The sequence below is a fragment of the Lepidochelys olivacea genome, assembly GCF_965140295.1.
Source record: "Lepidochelys olivacea isolate rLepOli2 genome assembly, chromosome: 9".
NCBI classification, from domain to species: domain Eukaryota; kingdom Metazoa; phylum Chordata; order Testudines; family Cheloniidae; genus Lepidochelys; species Lepidochelys olivacea.
Window position 1 is genome coordinate 7,903,442 of NC_140419.1, and position 17,831 is coordinate 7,921,272.

General features: G+C 53.0%; 2 protein-coding genes across 3 annotated transcripts in view; both read left to right on the plus strand.

The window, feature by feature from the left end:
• Nucleotides 1–9,778, plus strand: part of DVL3 (dishevelled segment polarity protein 3) — a 45,449-nt gene extending 35,671 nt beyond the window's left edge. The window contains exons 7-17 of one of the 2 annotated variants that reach the window (XM_084639422.1): nt 403–472; nt 1,257–1,396; nt 1,559–1,635; nt 2,263–2,330; nt 2,755–2,805; nt 2,921–3,070; nt 4,617–4,748; nt 5,089–5,256; nt 5,952–6,164; nt 7,164–7,556; nt 7,981–9,778. In XM_084639422.1, the coding sequence (XP_084495548.1) occupies nt 403–472; nt 1,257–1,396; nt 1,559–1,635; nt 2,263–2,330; nt 2,755–2,805; nt 2,921–3,070; nt 4,617–4,748; nt 5,089–5,256; nt 5,952–6,164; nt 7,164–7,556; nt 7,981–8,012 (1,494 nt within the window). In that variant the 3' untranslated portion in view covers nt 8,013–9,778. Of the gene's footprint in view, nt 1–402; nt 473–1,256; nt 1,397–1,558; nt 1,636–2,262; nt 2,331–2,754; nt 2,806–2,920; nt 3,071–4,616; nt 4,749–5,088; nt 5,257–5,951; nt 6,165–7,163 lie in introns of both variants that reach the window. The other variant, XM_084639423.1, reaches the window with a different exon arrangement.
• Nucleotides 9,779–11,756: 1,978 nt separating this feature from the next.
• Nucleotides 11,757–17,831, plus strand: part of AP2M1 (adaptor related protein complex 2 subunit mu 1) — a 42,616-nt gene continuing 36,541 nt past the window's right edge. Inside the window, exon 1 of the mRNA XM_084639142.1 lies at nt 11,757–11,840. The gene's annotated coding sequence lies outside the window, so the exon portion shown is untranslated. The remainder of the gene's footprint in view (nt 11,841–17,831) is intronic.

The following is a 17,831-nucleotide window of genomic DNA, read 5'->3' on the forward strand; positions in this document are numbered from 1 at the left end:
TCCCCACTCCCATGTGGGGGCTAGGCTTCACCCTGGCCCCCAGGAACTCAGCTGGTGGAATCTCCAGTCCCTACAAACTGCACCCAGGTGCTGAGAATCTGCTGGTGAAAGTACCACAAACCCTTCTGGGTCAGTGCTGCTGTTAGGACCAAAGGCCTTTCTTGTCCCAGTCACAGTGGGAATGTGTGGGGTGCAGCCACCAGTCCCGTTTGTGGAGCTTCCTGCATTGATCGGGGTGGGGTCAGAGGTGGGAGCATGGGGACAGCACTACGGGGAATAGAAGGGGCAGTGGGGAGCATAGAAACAGTATACGGGGGGCAGTGGAGAGCAGCGAGAACTGGCAGGGGCTGTGCTTGGACCAGGGAGCAGGGGGACATCTCATTGCGCCTCATTGTGTTGCAGTCATCGTCCTTCAGCAGCATCACGGACTCAACTATGTCTCTGAACATCATCACAGTCACTCTAAACATGGGTGAGTGAGAGACTCTGTCTTTCTGTTTGGGCCCGAGGTCCTCCCGAGCTCCAGGAGTGAGATCAGGAGGTGCAGTGGGGAAGCAGGGAGATGGAGGAGTGGGGAGGTAATGAAGGGAGAGGGTCCCTTGGGGAAACTGACTGGTCCTGAAGCATTAATCCCCTTAAAGATTTCCAGTTTGCAAGAATGTGGTTGGGATCAGGGTGGTGGGGGGAGTGGTTTTTGGTCCTGGGATTTGGTCCAGGATGAGTGTCAGCCTCTTCTCTCCCCAACCTGAGCTCAGCTCCGTCTGTGTCCCATGTGCGAGGCTACCCCACTGTTGCTTCCCAGCTGCTTCCTGTCTGGGAGCCTCAGAGGCCAAGATGCACATGGGGAGGGCAAGGGGAGAACAAAAAACTCTCTGTGGAGCCCAAAATGTGTCTGTGTCAAGGTGGGCAGTGTCTTTCCAGTGCTTGGCACACAGGGCCAGGTGCAGGAGGATGCAAGGCAGGAGCACGGCAGGGTAGCGGTTAACTCTGCTGTCATCCCCATGCTCCAGTTCTCAGGGGGAAGGAAGTGGGGAGCAGGCAGAGCATTGGGAGGCTGAGGAGATCAAGGCTGAGCTGGGTAGAGTTGGGACGGGAGGAAGGAGCCAGGAAGCCACTTGATGGGGTGGGGGAGGGTGGTTGTGTGGCTGGGACTACTGGAGGGGGATTGCCCAGGTGTGGGGCTCTAGGGCCAGTGCAGTGAGGCTTTGCTGTCCCATCCTGCTCTCACTGTGCTCGTTCTCCACCCATCCCTGCAGAGAAGTACAACTTCTTGGGCATCTCCATCGTGGGACAGAGCAACGAGCGCGGGGACGGTGGCATCTATATCGGCTCCATCATGAAGGGGGGCGCAGTAGCAGCCGATGGCAGGATCGAGCCGGGAGACATGCTCTTGCAGGTACTGCACGCCTCGCAGCCAGGGCTGGGGCGGTGGGGGGCGAGGGGCAGACTGGAGCCCCTGCTCACCAACTGATGGGCCAAGTCACAGAAGCTCCTCTCAGAAGGAGCCCAGCCTACAGCCGTTTCTCTGGAATTCAGCCTCTCTTTGTCTTGTTTGCAGGTGAACGATATCAATTTTGAGAACATGAGCAACGATGATGCTGTGCGCGTGCTGAGGGAGATCGTGCACAAGCCGGGGTAGGTGCTTTCCCCCACGTCACCCACCAACTCTCCCGTTTGGGGCAGGTTGCCCCCAAACCTGCATCTCCTGCTAGGCTATAGTCCCCTTTGCTCTGGCTCATCAGGCACTGGTGATGCAGCCAGCCCTTGTGTCTAAGAGCAGCAACCCCTGCTGTTCTCAGCAGCCAGACCCCCACCCCTCTTATGCTGGGTCTGGGGAGGCGGCCCAAGGCCCTCAAACGCTCTCTCCTTATTAATATCGCTCTGATTCCTGGGTGTCATATGAATGACCTTGAAAGAGCCCAAAGCAAGAATTGGAGCTGGGAATGTCTCCATGGTCAGGTCATGAACCAAGTGTCCCAGCACTGGTCCCCTGCCCCGAGCCCCTCCTTTCTACCTAGGCTGGGTTTGCTGAATGCCCCTGCAGTTCCCACTGGCCTCCTTGTTACCGGCTGTGCCACCTGGGTGGGGGTGATCCCCAGCTGAGGGATCTGTGCTGGCAGTGTGCCAGCAGGCCTGGACCTAAACTGCCTCCAAGAGAGCAGGTCGTAGCCACTGAGGGCCAGCACCTTGATGAGAGCAGCCTGGTTGTGTTGCATGCTGGCCTGTCCGCAGGTTGCAAAAACGGTTGTGTTTCTGCTGCAGGCCAATCACCCTGACTGTGGCCAAGTGCTGGGACCCCAGCCCCAGGGGCTGCTTCTCGCTACCCCGGAGTAAGTGGATTGCTGACTCGCCCTTAACGCTGGTGCCCAGCCCCTGTGAGAGCCTCGTTGCCAGCACCTGCTTGTTTGCTTTAGTTCCTGTCTGTTTGCTGTGAAACTGAGTGTGGAGTCATTGAGGGTTGCACCCCCTCTCCCTCTGCTGTGGCCTCAGGTGCCCGGTGCAGTGCAGACCTTTGAGGACTGCAGTCTCCCTCTCCTTGTGTCACACAGCTAGGAGAGCTGAAGACCCCCAGTGCCCACCCTCCTCCCCCACATCATGCCTGGGACATACCCACCTAACCAGGGTGGGGAGGTCACCTGCTTGGAGCTCCAGAGGAAGGAGAAACACCCCCAAGATTGCAGCCACTGAGCCATAGGGGGACTCTCTCCCTCTGTGCCCCTCTTGCTGACCCTCCCTCTCTTCTTTCTCTCCCAGTTGCTCCCCAGCGGATCTGGGCTGGGCCAGACTCTCCATGCTCCGATCCGGGTGAGTCCCGGCTGATGCTGGGGAAGGAAGGGGCTGCCCTGGGCGCCCCCTAGAGGTGGGTTTCATGAGGGAATGATTCTCAGACAGCATCTGATCCTCTCTGCGTTCACTCTAGGTGAGCCCATCCGACCAATCGACCCGGCAGCCTGGGTTTCCCACACGGCAGCGATGACTGGCACCTACCCGGCGTACGGTATGAGCCCATCCATGAGCACAATCACTTCCACCAGCTCTTCCATCACCAGCTCCATCCCAGAGACCGAACGTAAGTCCCTGTGCCTGTGTGCTCCCCGCATTGCACGGCTTCCAGTCACCTGTGCTGTGCCTGCCGGCACCCAAGCCTGATGGGAGCAATACATCTGCATGGGCAGAAACCAGAGGTCTGGGGTGGGGCTAGGGAAGGGGGATCCAGGGACCATGGGGAACTCCCTACCAGCAGGAGTGGGGACTGGAGGAACAGGCTCTCCCTCCAGGCAAAGACTAAGAGAGCCTGGCTGGGGTGGGAAGAATTCTGCAGGCAGGCACCTGGGGTGGTGCTGGGGAAGGCTAAGAAAAGTCCTTTTGTCCAAAAGCCCAAGACAAGTACAAGCTTTGGGTAGGCAAATTCACATCATTTTTCCTGCTCTCCAGACAAGGACAACAGGAGAGGCTGAGTGACATAGAAACACAGGGTTGGAAGGAACTTTGAGGGGTCATTCCCCCCACACTGAGGCAGGACCAAGTAAACCTAGACCGTCCCTGACGGGTGGTTGTCCAGCCTAGTCTTAAAAATCTCCAATGACAGGGATTCCAAAACCTCCCTTGGCAGCTTGTTCTAGTGCGTAACTGTTCAGATAGTTAGAAAGGCGATGGGAGGAGGCAGGAGGAAACTATGCTAGTGGGAAGGGAGGTGATGTCAGTCACCCAAGGAATGCCTAGGGGAAAGTGAGCGGGGCCAGGAAGAAATGCCCTGCTGGGCGTGCCTGAGGCTGCACCTCTGCTTGAATTAGTGCACTGATCAGAGGCCTGTGGTGGCTGGGAGGGAGAGAGCTTGGGCTGGGCCTTTCAGCTATGGGCAGGTAATTCAAAGGTAGCTGTAACAGGGAGGTCTGCCCTGTAAGGGCTGGGGGCCTGGAACCGGCCAACCCTGTTCTGAGGTGGAACCCCATTAGGCCTTATCCTGTTCTGGGTAGTTTGAAACGGGTAAGGTGATTGCCTGATGGGCACCTGATTCCTATAAAGGCTGAAAGAGCTGAATTGAGAGAGGGGAGCTATAGGAAGCAGGCTGGCTCCTGTGGTAGGCCCTGAAGCAGATGCTCAGGCAGATGGCCTCCAGGAGGGCTAGAGGAGAGCTGCCAGGAGCAGAGGCCCTGGCAAGGAAACCGCTCAGTTAGGGGAATTGTTTAGTTGTATTTTGGGGGGTGGCTGAAGATTGTTGGTGCCAGTGGTAAACGGTGCTGTGAGGACAGAGCCGGGGCATGGCACTGGTTCTTTCCTGAGCAAGTGACACTGGCCTTTCTGGCAAAGCTGGAAGGTACCAGTTTAATTTCCCAGCTGAACCAGCACCTGGCACAAAGCAGCTTTTAGAGCCTTGCAAACTTAGCAGCAGGTGCTGCTGGCTGGAGGCAGTTTTTAGTTTGGTTTTGCAAGGAAAGAAAGCCGAGAAGACCCACAGGTGCTGCAGTGTGTTGGCCAGTTGCTCGGTGTTATGGGGTGTGCCTGCGATGTATTGTTCCCTGGCCCATCCCCTTGTGTGTGACACCTCCATGTGGCTCCGTGGCCTCTTCCGTCCCCTCTCATCTCTGCCTTCCTTCCCTTCGTCTGCCTCGCAGGCCTCGATGACTTTCACCTGTCCATCCACAGCGACATGGCCACCATCGTCAAAGCCATGGCCTCCCCTGAGTCAGGTCTGGAGGTGCGCGACCGCATGTGGCTGAAGATCACTATCCCCAATGCCTTCATTGGTAAGAGGCAGCCACTTCCTCCTCTGGGACTCGGGGAGGGGTAGATGCATGGGTAGACAGGCGCCTTCCCTGTGTGAGGGGATCCTGTTTGGGGACCTATGCCAAGGGAACATCCTTCACCATTATGTCCTATTGGCTCGTCCTGTTGGTTGTGCTAGGAAAACAAATAGAAATCTTGGCCTTGTGCTGCCCCTGGGAGTGTCTCTGCACCTCTCTCACCCGTGGACCACTCCCATCCCTCACCCCTGGAACAAATTCAGGCCCCTCTTGTCTGCCCCCAGAGCCAGTCCTTCCGGTCCTTGCTGCGTTTAACCGTGCTCTGTGGTTAATCTCATGGCAGGTTCAGATGTGGTAGATTGGCTTTATCACCACGTGGAAGGTTTTACAGACCGGCGAGAATCCCGCAAGTATGCCAGCAACCTGCTGAAGGCCGGCTACATCCGACACACTGTGAACAAGATCACCTTCTCAGAACAGTGCTACTACATCTTCGGAGACCTCTGCGGCAGTACGGCCCCCTGCTCTAGTGCTGTTGAGGAAGTGGGGGGTGGTGAGGGTGCTGAAAGGAGACGCTCTGCTCTGCCCTGACAACTCTCTGAGGACAGTCTTGAAGTGGTTTGCCACCTCTAGACTGCCAGCCTGACCCCTTCTGTGCTGCTCTCCGGTTCTCAGTGTATTACTGTGCAGCTGATGTCACCATCTTCTGCTGCACGATCCTTTCTCCTGGCTGGACAGGGAGCAGTAAAACGGCACCTTTCTTTGATCCTGGGCTAAACCTAAACCCCTGGGTGGGGCTGGCTTCCCTCTGTGCTATCAGAGTCTGCATTGTCCTTAAAGGAGTGGGCAGGGAGCTGAGACCTAAGGACACCTGGCTCACCTGAGAGGGATGAGAAGGGAAGGGAGACAGACAGACAGACCTAAGGGTGTCTGGCCAGCTCTGATGTTGTCCTCTCTCTTCTGAGCTGGTTAATGACTATTTAGCAGATCATTGATCCTCTTTGACCAAGTGGGGAACAGTAACCCCCAACATAGCCTGGGCTGGTGTCTGGCAAGGAGGTGTCCATAGCTGCCCATGAAATCTTCTGCCCCTCTTGCAGGCACCCCATGATTACCTGTCAGCAGGGATGGGGGTGAGGTTGTCCCACTGTACATGGCTGTTTTTATTCCGGGACTAACCTGGATTTTCTATTTGCTTCTCTCCAGACATGGCTAACCTGTCCCTGCATGATCATGACGGATCCAGCGGAGCCTCAGATCAGGATACGTTGGCTCCGCTCCCCCACCCAGGAGCTGCGCCGTGGCCCATGGCTTTCCCATATCAATACCCACCACCTCATCCATACAACCCGCACCCAGGATTCCCTGATCCAGTCTACAGCTATGGTGGGGGCAGTGCAGGCAGCCAGCACAGTGAAGGTAAATGAATGAAAGGAACTGAAATGTGCCATCAGGGTACTTTCCTTAACACCTTTGGAGAGCAAGACAAGATCTGGGTCATCTCCTGGAATGAGGAATATGTCTCCCTCTCTGTCTCTCTCATGCACACACACAGCACAGTTGGGCAGGTGCACTGCAGAGCTGCTTTGAAGCATCAGGTATGGGCCATTGCCACGGGCTAGATCCTGGGCGTGATGGAACCAGTGTATGATACCTCCTGTCACAGAGCTGCTGTTGGGTTAGAGGGCAGAGTTTGAAAGGAGGCCAGATTTGCTGCGGTGGTGCCCTGTCCTGGGGCTGAGAGCTATCATTGGTCAGGTTTATTATGGTAGTGCCTGAGGCCTACCCAAGACTGGGGCTAGGCCTGTCCAAATACAGAGTAGCAGAGAATCCTGGCCCTGACGATCTTACAATCGAAATAGACCAGACAGACACAAGGTGGAGGAAGGGGTGGAACACACAAGCAGAGTGAACAGTGTGATGGCAGCAAATGGCATGTTACTTCTGTGATTCTTTAAATTTTTAGTCTTTTTTGGTGCAGGGGGTTAGTTCAGAGGGTATCAGCAACATGGAAAGAAAACAGAAGGGAGAGGGGGCATGGAAGAGAAGAGGGGCTGGGGGACAGCAAGGGGAGAAGAGGGTGAGGGGGCATATGTGGACCGAAGCTGAGGGGGAGAGACTGGGAGGGAGAGAGTTGGAGCGAACCGTCAATCAGCACAGGGCAGGGAAAGTCCAGTCCAAACTGTAGACAGATCTCGCGATGACCAAAGATCCCTACTTTGACTGCTTCTGCCCTTCCTGGCTGGGGTCTGGCTGGTTCCTCTCTGCAGTTTTTCCCAAGGCCATGTATTGTGGCCTTGGCTTAGGGGAGGCTCCTTTTATTCCGGTCTCTCCCTTCCCCTGCTGTGCTGGCTGGGGTTGCGTGTTGGGGGTGCGCTGTCGGGGCCATTCCCTAACCTTGCCTTGGGCTTCTTGCAGGGAGTCGGAGCAGCGGTTCAAACCGCAGTGGCAGCGAGAGGAGAAAGGAGAGAGACCCGAAGGCCGGCGAGTCCAAGTCGGGTGGCAGTGGCAGTGAGTCGGACCACACCACGCGGAGCAGTCTGCGGCGGGAGCGGGCAGCCAGCGAGCGCTCGGTGCCAGCCAGCCAGCGCAGCCAGCACTCCCTGACTCACAGCGTCCGCAGCCACCACAGCCAGCCGTCTTATGGGCCGCCCGGCCTGCCGCCCCTCTACAGCCCGCCCATGCTGCTGATGCCTCCGCCGCCTTCGGCCATGGGGCCCCCAGGGGCCCCGCCGGGCCGCGACCTGGCCTCTGTGCCCCCTGAACTGACGGCCAGTAGACAGTCGTTCCGAATGGCAATGGGCAATCCCAGTGAGTTCTTTGTGGATGTAATGTGAAGCACCTGTCCCCCTGTTTGTCTGCTGCCCTCATCTGTTTGTCTTCTAGGAAAAGCCCTGGCTTCACTTTGTTTTTTTTTTTTTTTTGTCTTGATAACTAAAAAAGGGAAAAATAAACTGAACTAAACCTTGAGTTTAATCCCTAGTCCCGTGGCATGGAGGCGGGGGCCAGCAGGCCTTGCTGAGCCCGGCCCAGCCCACCTCCGGACTCATGTGTGCAGAGGCAAGTTGCTGCTGCTTGTGCAAGCCCCTAACCCCCCATCTCTAACCCCATTAACCTGCATCCGTCCTGGAGCCTGTGCTGCTCGCCCGTGTGTAGCTGCCGCTGCCCCCTTACTCCTTCCGCCCTAAATGTCTCCTCTTTCTTTTCATCCTTTTGTGTTTCTTCTGTCAAGCAGCAAAGAATTACGGGGTGTTTGACTTCCTCTGAGCTTGCCGCCCGCAGGGGTGAGAGCTGGAGCATGGCATAGCAGCTTGGCCCAACAGAGGAGGACATGAAGCCCCAAGGGTGCTGGGCACGTACGGTGCTGAAGATGGCTTCTTTCCCACTAGCTGAAGACGCCCCCCCCCGTCCTCTCCACAGCCCTGAGAGGGGAGCAGGGCCCAGCTCCAGCCTTTTGTGTGTTCAGATCAATAAATGTAGCCACTGAATGTGCCAGGGCTTCAATGCCTCTGGGGAGTGGAGAAGATGAGGCCCCATCTGGGAGGGTACCATTCCCTGTTCCCCCATCCCACCACATGCTCAGGCTTGGGCCAGGGTCTGTTACTCTCTGTACAGTATTAAAGCCAGTGTACCCCTGTGGCAAGGCCCCACTTGGGTTCGGAGGCAGTACACTAATGAGGCTCTATTCCTGACTGAGTGCTGTTGGGTCAGTAACTCCCATAGGAGGTACAGGCCAGCGTCAGGAGGCCGAAATACTGGTCATCCATTACTCAATGCTTGTGGCCATGAGCTGCGTGGTGTGGATTTGGCTGAATGTGAGGGTTCCGTTTGCGCCCGCTGCGCTGCAAGGGTGGATGTCTGGCTCTGAAAATGTGCCTTTAGTCTAGGCAGCCTCTCCCACCCCCTGCATGACAATGGGCCTGACTCCCCATTCCTTGGCCACAGAGCATGCTCCGTCCAGGCCTGCTGTGTGTAGGTGGGGGCTTCAGCTACTGGCTGTACTCTCCTACACTGGTGCTTAGCAGCAGGCTCCGGGTGCGGAAGCTATTAGGCCTAATCAGAGCAAGAGGAGGGGGTAAGAAGCTGAGAAAGGGGCAGCTGTGGGATTCTCCTGCATTTGCTGCCTCCCTCTGTTGTCCTAGAGGGGTGCGTTGTGCTGCCTTTTTGTCCTCATCCTCTCCATGGACAGGGGAGGGGTGGGGCAGGACCAGGCTCTAAGGAGACTGGAGAGTGACAGCCTTGGGCCTGCTGTGGCAGTCCCTGCTTGAGATGCTGCCTCCTTCTGTGTCGTGGCACTGCAGCCCTTGCCTGTGGCATGTATGCAGGGCCTGGGCCCTGTCCCTCTGGAGGACTGCAGTCAGTTTAGCTATTAGAGAAAAGTTCCCTTTTTCTCCCTCGGCCTCCTGGAGCCACTCGGAGCCCTACTCCTTCTGCCTGATGCTGGTGTGACAGAGAGGTTATCTTGGGTAACTGGCTAGTGCACGAGACAGTACATGGTACGCTAAGCTCCACTGCAGCCAAGGGTGGGCTTTGCCACAGTCTTTCCCTTTCCTCCCTGGGTCCTCTCGCTTCCGTTCAACAGCTTCCTCTGCAACAGTGTAAACTCCTTGGAGTTGTGGTTTTTATTATTCTTAGCAGGTGAAATATATCGTACGCCTGGCACCAGCTCATCTACTGCCCCCTATTCTGCCCTGTCTGCCATCCCAGCACCAGCTATCCTGCCCTATGTGCCATTCTCCTGCCCCTCTAGCGCAGCACCAGCTGTTCTACAGTCCTCTATTCTCCTAGCTCCCTACCATGCGACCAGTGCATCTACTGTGCATAATCCTTCATATCTACCCTGGTGCCAGCCTAATATCCACTATCCTGCCCCGTGTGCCATCCTGCCAGCTCATGCTGCCACCTACCATCCTCCCTGCCTTCCAGCCAACTCATCATCCTGGCATTGGCCTGGCTTCGCCCCCTGGCTGCTGGGTTTTATAAAAACAAAACCAATCTCCTTGTTTTTATTTATAAACATAGTTTTATTGGAATCCTGGCTCCTGTTGTTTTTATTCCTCTTCTGTCCTTCTGCGTCTTGGGCTGCTGCGGCTGGCTGACCCACAGCAGGCTTCCCTCGCTGCTGAGGCCTAGAATGCTTGATCCTATTCATTTCCCGATGAGCTCTTCCCAGATGTTTCCGGCTCTGGCACGTGAACAGTCAGTGTCTGTCCTATGTGGCTGCTCCTCCAACAGAAAGAGACTCTCATACTCTCTGAGGCCCAACCCGCAGGGGTGCGGTATATTTTCAAATGTGTGTCCTGATGAAGGTCATTAGGGAAAAGAAGCCATGACATCGCTCTGAACTAAAACCTAAACTGGAGTGCTTGATCTATTCTTTTTTTTCTTATGCCTGTCTTAAATAGAGGGAAGCTAATGCAACTCTGGTAGAATTGAATGGGATGGGTGAATAAGCCTGCCCCCACCCCCACCCCACTATGCTGTGTATGCATGGGAATAAATGGGTTTCAGTAGCAACCCCCACCTCTCAAAATATGTACGCGGGTCAGTATACAGCAGGCTCTACATTACAAGCTTCTGCTGGCATAGCTGTTGGGCCGGCAGGGTGAGGGGCGTGCAAAAAGCTCCTAGTTCAGATGCGGTTCTACCGGCCAAACTCTGCTTTTGGGGGGATGGCTTATTTGGCTCAGAGTGGGGACAAAATAAGCTATCCTGCCAAAAGTGCAGTTTTGCTAGTATAAACTGTGCCTGTTTCTATGCTAGGAGCACCTTGATGATGATATTATAGGTATAGCTGTACCTGTAAAGCCTTCCAAGTGCAGACTGGGCCTCTTAACACCTCCCACCTCTCTCTTCCACGTGACTGCAGTTCTGCTGGCTCCAGCTAAACTTGGCTTCCTGCCTTTGATACCGCTCTCTTCTATGTGTCCTGTGGCAAATACAGCAGGCGGGAGCTGAACTGGTCCCTTTGGACATTTTAGGGCTTTTTCCAAGCTCTGGATTGGACAAATGAGGCAGAAGGGTGACAAAGAAGTGAGGAGAGTTGCAAACCCTTGCAATAGCTGGTGTTTAAACTTGAAGCCCCAGCTTCTGGAGACAAGTGACCACGGGAGAATCTTAGCTTTATTTTTTTAAAGCCCTTGGGGGTGCGAACCAAACCCTAAAAGTGGGCCCAAGACATTAAAGTCTCAAAAGCCAGAAGGCAAGTAAAAAGAACCTCTTTAACCTCACAATTTTTAAGATAAGCTCAGTATTTGATTAGTGAATAGGGGGGGGAGTGAGGTGATGGGGAAGGTGAATTATGGGGTGAATCATTTTGCCAATCTGTGCCTTAGTTTCCTAATGTGAAGAAAGAATGCTGGTGTGGCTCCCAGCCGTCAGGCAAGTGCCAGCAGGGCTTTGGCTGGGAGGGATTCTATGAGCTTGGGAGTGGCATTAAAGTGTCTGAGCCGATGGGGTTCCCCACCCCAACCCTTGGAGACAGTCACAGATGCCATGTGGCCCCTGTTGCCCCATCCCACCGCTCACTGGGGGCTGGAGCTGCTTGGTGCCATGTTCACTGTGGCCCGCAGGCTCTGACATGGGCTCTGGGAATAAGGGGGTGCTTCCTATCCCGCCCTGACAGAGCCTCGTGGCCCGCAGCCCCACCCTCACCATCTGGATTTGAGGGACATTTCTTTTCCCTAACCGCGGGCCCGAACTCAGCTAGCTGGCGCTGTCCATGTTCAGGGACTACAAGCCCCAGCATGCAACGCCCCCTCCTGGAGGTCCACGGTCTCCATCGCAGCAGTCTGGCCGGAGAGACTACAAATCCCAGTATGCAGTGCGAGTGGCCTCTGACGCTATTCGGATCAAGGTGTCGCGGTGCATCCTGGGACATGAAGTTTTCGCCTCCCCGATCTGCACGCTTCTCCCTTCCCGCCCCCGAGCCCTCCTGGAGGCGCATGCGTAGAGGCTGCTGGGCGGGGGTTGGGCATGCGCAGAGGCGGCGGCTCTGCAGTAATGGGGGGGGGCGCTTTAGGGCGGGGGAGTAGCCGCCATTTTGGGGACTGGGCGGAGGGAGGGCGCGAGAGCGAGCTGAGGCAGCACTGGCAGGTGAGGCCGGGCAGCGGCTGCTGGGGCGCGGCGGGGCCCTCCCTTGCCCCGGGCTGCCCTGGGCGGGTGTCTCATCTAAGGGGCCCTGTGGGCTGGGACAGGGGGCGATCTCCCGTCCCGTCCGGGCGGGGTGGGCTCCCCTCTCCGGAGCCCTCGGGGCGTGGGTCACAGCCTGCCCTGCCTGGAAGCGAGGTGCTGCCCTGGGGGCCGGCTCAGCGAGCTCCCCCCTTCTCGGGTGTCCTGTGGCGGGCGCCGGCTTGGCATGGGCTGGGCTCGGTCCCTACAGCTCCCCCCCCGGTAACTGGGAGGGGGGCACCATGGGGGGGAGAGTGGGGGGAATAGACCCCGTTCCTATCTGGGGTGGAGGGAATACCCTGTATTTTTCCGGGGGACGACGACATAGACCCTATGCCTGGGAGGGTGGGTACGAGGGAGGACTTGTATTCTGGTCGGGGGGAATAGACCCTGTATCTCCGCAGGCGTGTGCAAGGCGATGTGTGGGCGGGGGGAAATAGACTCGGTATTTGGGAAGGGGGTGTGAGGGAGAGACCCTGTATCTGGGTTTCTTGTTTCATCATTTTTCCTAACCCACTGCTTTAGAGCAGGAAGTCTGATGGCTCCTTGCTTGGCTCACCCCTGACCTGGGAGAAGCTGTGAGGAAAAGAATCTTTCAATCCTTGGCTTGGGGCGGGTGGGAGTTTGGCTTGTAGCTACAAATGCCTTGTGCTTGGACTAACAAATGTTGCGCTAACCAGTACTTGGTGGGAGACTCCCAAGGAGAAAACAAGTACTGCAGGAACTGGTGTGGGTGGCTCTTCTCCTATGTCAGCGTACAACCCATTGCTCTGCTCTGATACTGAGTATGGTAAGAGGCATTATGCTCAAGGGAAGGCTACAACCAAGGTCCTGTGGTTACTGTAATCTTCTGACCCTTTGCTGTGCTTTGCAGGCCACTTTTCCTTTTGTAATTGGGCTATTATCTTGTGCATCCTGTGTAAATTCTAGTCTGGCTCCCTAAAAATCTCCTGCAGTTCCTGTTGGATAGAATTGTTTCTTTCTTGTGTAGGGAGAGTTGCTGGGCAGCTGTTAAACAGCTGTGGTGCTCCCCCTCAGAACTGCATAGTGGTGAGTCAAAGATATTGAGAGCTAAATGCTAATATCTGTAGTCTGTTCTCCAGAATGCACATAGACTCTGCTCTCACCTAGTGATGAGGATATTTGACACCCCTCTTCAAATGCTATAGCACTGTTTCTGTGGGTTTCAGAAAAAGAAAAGGAGTACTTGTGGCACCTTAGAGACTAACCAATTTATTTGAGCATGAGCTTTCGTGAGCTACAGCTCACTTCATCGGATGCATGCCGTGGAAACTGCAGCAACTGTGGGGTACCAGTTGGCTGTTGGTGATCCATTGGAAACACCTGTCATGGCAACAAAACTGTTATGAGTCATCTTAGCATCAGTTATGCAGCTGAAGGTCCTTGAGTGAAATGGGAATTAAATCAGGATATGTAGAGCTTTCTTGAAGGTGGTGTGGTGTAATCTAACATGACTGGTTAAAGTGAGCAAAGGCCTCATAGGCGGATCAGGAGTATCCCTTCCCCAAAATTATCTGCATTATTGGTGTAAGCATGAATTAGTTGGCTCATGGATTGCAGCTTCTTTCTGTAAAGCCTACTGGGCTGAGGCATTATGTAGCTCTGGTAACTGTAAAGTGTTGTTCTGAGGTTGAAAATGGGGCCCTTTTCACACAGCTCATCCACTGCATTCCCATTTCCTTTCTCTGGGCTTTTGAATTCTGTACAATTGCAGGAAACCCAGTGTCTGTTTATCAGGCAAGGTAGTTGGCTTCTCTCCCCACTTGGAAGCTAATCTTCTCTGATCTCTTTCCTATTTTAAGCTGTAGGCTTTTTGATCACCGCTCTTATCTCCTCTGCACCATAGACTGCTGTCAAACTTTACCCTTCGGCTGCCCAAAATCAGAACTTGGAACCTTTCCAAGTAGGGAAACCTGAATGCTTTGTGCATTCCAAAAGCCTGGGATATTAGGGGCCCTTCTTATTGAGTGCACATTCTGTGTAGTTACAGGCTGTGTTTACACTGAAGACTCTGTGTTGGCATAGCTATGCTGGCATAGGCCCCTAATGTAGCCCCCACCAGTAGAAGTTTTTTTTGCTTGTGTAGGAATGCCACCTCCCCAAATGACATTAGCTATGCCATCAGAAAGAAGCACTCTTCTGTTAGCCTAGATGCATCTACTCTGGGGGGTTTGTTGGCATAGCTGTATTGATGGGGTGGGTGGATTTTGCACACTCTTGACTGATATAACTGTGCCGATATAAGTTTAAAATGTAGACTAAGCCACGGCCTCTTGTTAGAGAAGGTTTACTTGGGCTCCTTAAGAAGTAGAGCTGATGCCATTCTGATCAATTAGCAGGAGCAACATTACTTGTCCCTGCAAGCTTTGTTAGCAGTCTGGTCTCTCATCTGGTGTGATGCTACCAAACTGCCCTTTCTCTAATTTTTTGTGTATGTTGCTTTGGTAGAAGGCAGCATTGCTTCTCTTGTGTTGTAAGGGTTCCATCACTGGTAACTAGTACCTCAGTGTTGTCATTTTTTGGAGCCACAGTTTGTCAAAGTTTCCTTTCAGGGTGGTTGGGGAGATCTCCGTTGAAAAAGATCAGGAAACCTCTCTGCCCAGGGATGCCCAGAATGGCACATTTAGAATTTCTCTGTTATAAAAGATAATGGACCCCTGGGGTTATGGATGGCTTGCAGCATGAGTTGTTGAGAAGTAAATGACTGGAAATGTGGTGAGTTGGTGTTGGAATGAAAAAACATCTCTTCTCTCTTAGACTAAGGATGAACAAAGAATAGTTCAGGGTGCTAAATGCATCAGAAAGACTTGTACTGTACAGCCTGCAGCTTCCTTTCTCTTTAATACAGACAGGTGACCAACAGAGACTATAGGTCCCAGCAAGCAGCATTTCATCTTGATCCCAGCAGGAGAGCAATTAATCTAAACGCATGCTGGGACCCAGGACTCAAAATATGCTTGTTCACTTAGCAATAGGACACTTTCCCTGGTGAGTCGGGGGGCCAAAACCATCAGTTTTCTGAAGTCTAAGCTTTCACTTAAACCCTAAAACTAATTTTCTAGCTTTTAATCTTCCAAGGGGGATGGAATCTAACTCATTTTCATGAGATGTTAGTACCTCTTTCTGCTTCTCAGAGCTTTGTCAAGCAACAGCAGTGAGAAATGAAAGACTTGACTGTTACTGAGAACCCTAAAAGCAGCAGTGAAACTCAACTGTTCACTTAACACTGGTGGTTGGAAAACTTATGAGCAGCAGTGGAGGGAGAAAACATCAAAATTGGAGGCTAAAGAGGGGTAGGATATTGAGAATCTATTTTCCCACATCTCCAGGCAGCAGTCTAGAACAGAGAGAAGCAGAAAGCTCTTTATCCCTGGAAATAGTGCTTCAAACGGACATCCTCTGTCCACAGGCTGATTATATGAAACATGGCACCCTCAAGTGAGAGAGAAATCCCAGTACTCTTTCCCTCCTGCCTGCTCTGAGGACTTATTGGGCTGGACTTAAAACCAGGGTATTGTCCCTGAAACTCCAGTGGTGGTCACCTTTGTCCTGAAACTGTTGTCAGTAGCTACTGGTGTGGTGCTCTGCTCTTGTTTGATAAGCTGCGTGCGTGTTCCCTCTGTGTGCTGCCCCAGCTCTGTGCAGATAGCTAACACAGCAGACCCCAAGAGAACCCGCAAAAACCACAGACTCTAGTAAGGTATGAAGGAACCCGAGCCAGGTTTATTGTCGAACGAAGCACAGTAATAGTTTTCCCTGTAGACTCTACAGGGCATACTACGAATTTGTGCTCCCTGGCAATGGAGACAGCTCAGTCAGTGGTGGGACACTCCACTGCCCCCTAGACTGGACAAAGATGTGCGCTCCTGGACCTACTTTTATACAGTTGCAGGACAGATTACTCATCGTAGTTCAAACGAATCTATCCATGTTGTCCTTTTGACCCTGTCTTTAAGATGCACCTGCCTGTTTCTTGTTATGTCTGTGGAGTGTTCTGATGCTGTCTTGGCCCAAGTTCCTCTCATTAGCACTTGTGTGTGTGCATGTGCTTCTAACAACCTTTTCTTGCCAACTTCTGTGAGTGGGACCTGCCTCTGGCTCACAGCCCAGCTTTGCATAACACTGCCTGGAAGTACTTTGGTTCAGGCTTCAGGCCTCAGACAGGGCCTCTGATACAAGAGTTTGTTTCAGGGCCTCTTCTTACTACAGAAACTATCTCTTGCTGGGTTTAGGCATCCGTATTTGTAAGGGCAGCTGCTGTCTGTTCCCTCACCATAAACCAAGTGCAGCTCATGAACTGCTTAGAGGGCCACATTAGGTACTTGCCAGGAAAGTTTGGGGGCTCGAGTATTAGTTTGTCAGCTGCTTTATGGCCTGTAGGGTGGCATTGTCTGATCTGATAATACCAACTCTAACCAGAAAGTAATTGGCTTACTAAGCAACCTCATTTTGCTTAACTCAAATCTGTGAATTAATCCTCTTCCTCTTTCAGCCACTGTCACACTTGTACTGGGCTTCAAGAGCAATCTGCTTTACCATGTAATGCTTTATGCAATTCTGAATTCCTGCATCAGTGGCAGTTGGGGGTTGCTTGTGACTCATTCCTGTAGATATATTGCTACTCAGAGGGAACGTTTTTCCTGGATTCTTCCTAGCGCTGTCCTCCTCTAGATGTTGCTGGGTCTTGGGCTGCTTAGTCAGATAAAGCTTATTAATATTCAGGAACCTCACTCATTACTTGAAAATCACAGCTCAAACCAATTTAGTAGGCTACTAAATATACACAAAATGGTTTGGGCAGTGAACAGCAGACCAGATTAGGTGATGGCTGGTGAAAAGCAGTGCTGTGTAAGTATCATGCATACCGAGGAAATAGTTACTCTTCATCTTTCATGCATTTTCATCCATGTGCAGTTTGTGCTGGGGAAGGGTACTGGCTTGGGAGCCATGGAGACTGAGCTCCTCTTAGCTGGAGTAGGTACAGCCAGGGTAAGGGCAGTGCAAGCTTTTCCAATACCATGGGCTCCCACCAGAGTGCCGCATTCCTCATCCAGCCAAACTTCTTATTGGCTACTAGGAACTGGACTGAAACTACCAACTTGTTTTACAAAGGGGCTATTGCACATCACTGGAGTGACTTGGTGGGTATTGCATTCATCTACCAAGTCTTGACCTTTTCCTTTCTGGCAGCTATTGGGTAAGGCAGCCGGATAAACTATGCTTCAAATGCTGCTCTGATCACCTACAACAGTGGTTTTCAAACTTCTAGCATATCCCTTTCCAAATAATGTAATTTACTGCAAACCCCTATCTGAGATACGGTCATAATATACCTATGATTAGATTTCCAAGTCTTACTCAATAAAATGTGGTATTTGCCATTGCAGGATTTTTCTCTCATACCACCGATGTAGAGCTCATGTACCCCTACAGGTACGCACACCCTCGTTTGAAAAGCGCTGACCTACATCAGACAAGAGCCCATTTGCTTTGACAAACTGCTGCTACCTGCTATCCTTCTCCTTTGGTGGAGGGACATCTTAATAGTAAGGACTAGCACGTGTGTCCATGGCTGGAAGCCCATAATGTCTTCCTTAAAGATAGGTGGTAGCACGACTGGAAATATGCAAAGACTTCAACCTTTCTCTGCTAATGCTGCGCTAATAGAAGTACTTTGGGGTTTCTGGTTATGCTGGGTGGTGATAGCTGTATCTTTGTTATGGTGATGAGAACCATATAGGATCTGAATAGAATAGAATTCCTGTCCTGCTTACAGACTTGCTTTAAGACTACAATTTCAAAGGTGTAGTGAGGGTGCAGCACAGAGAAGCTTGGCTATCCTGTACGTCAGTTTTTCATGGCAGGAGGCTGGGCTCAGAATTTTAGCAGAGATGT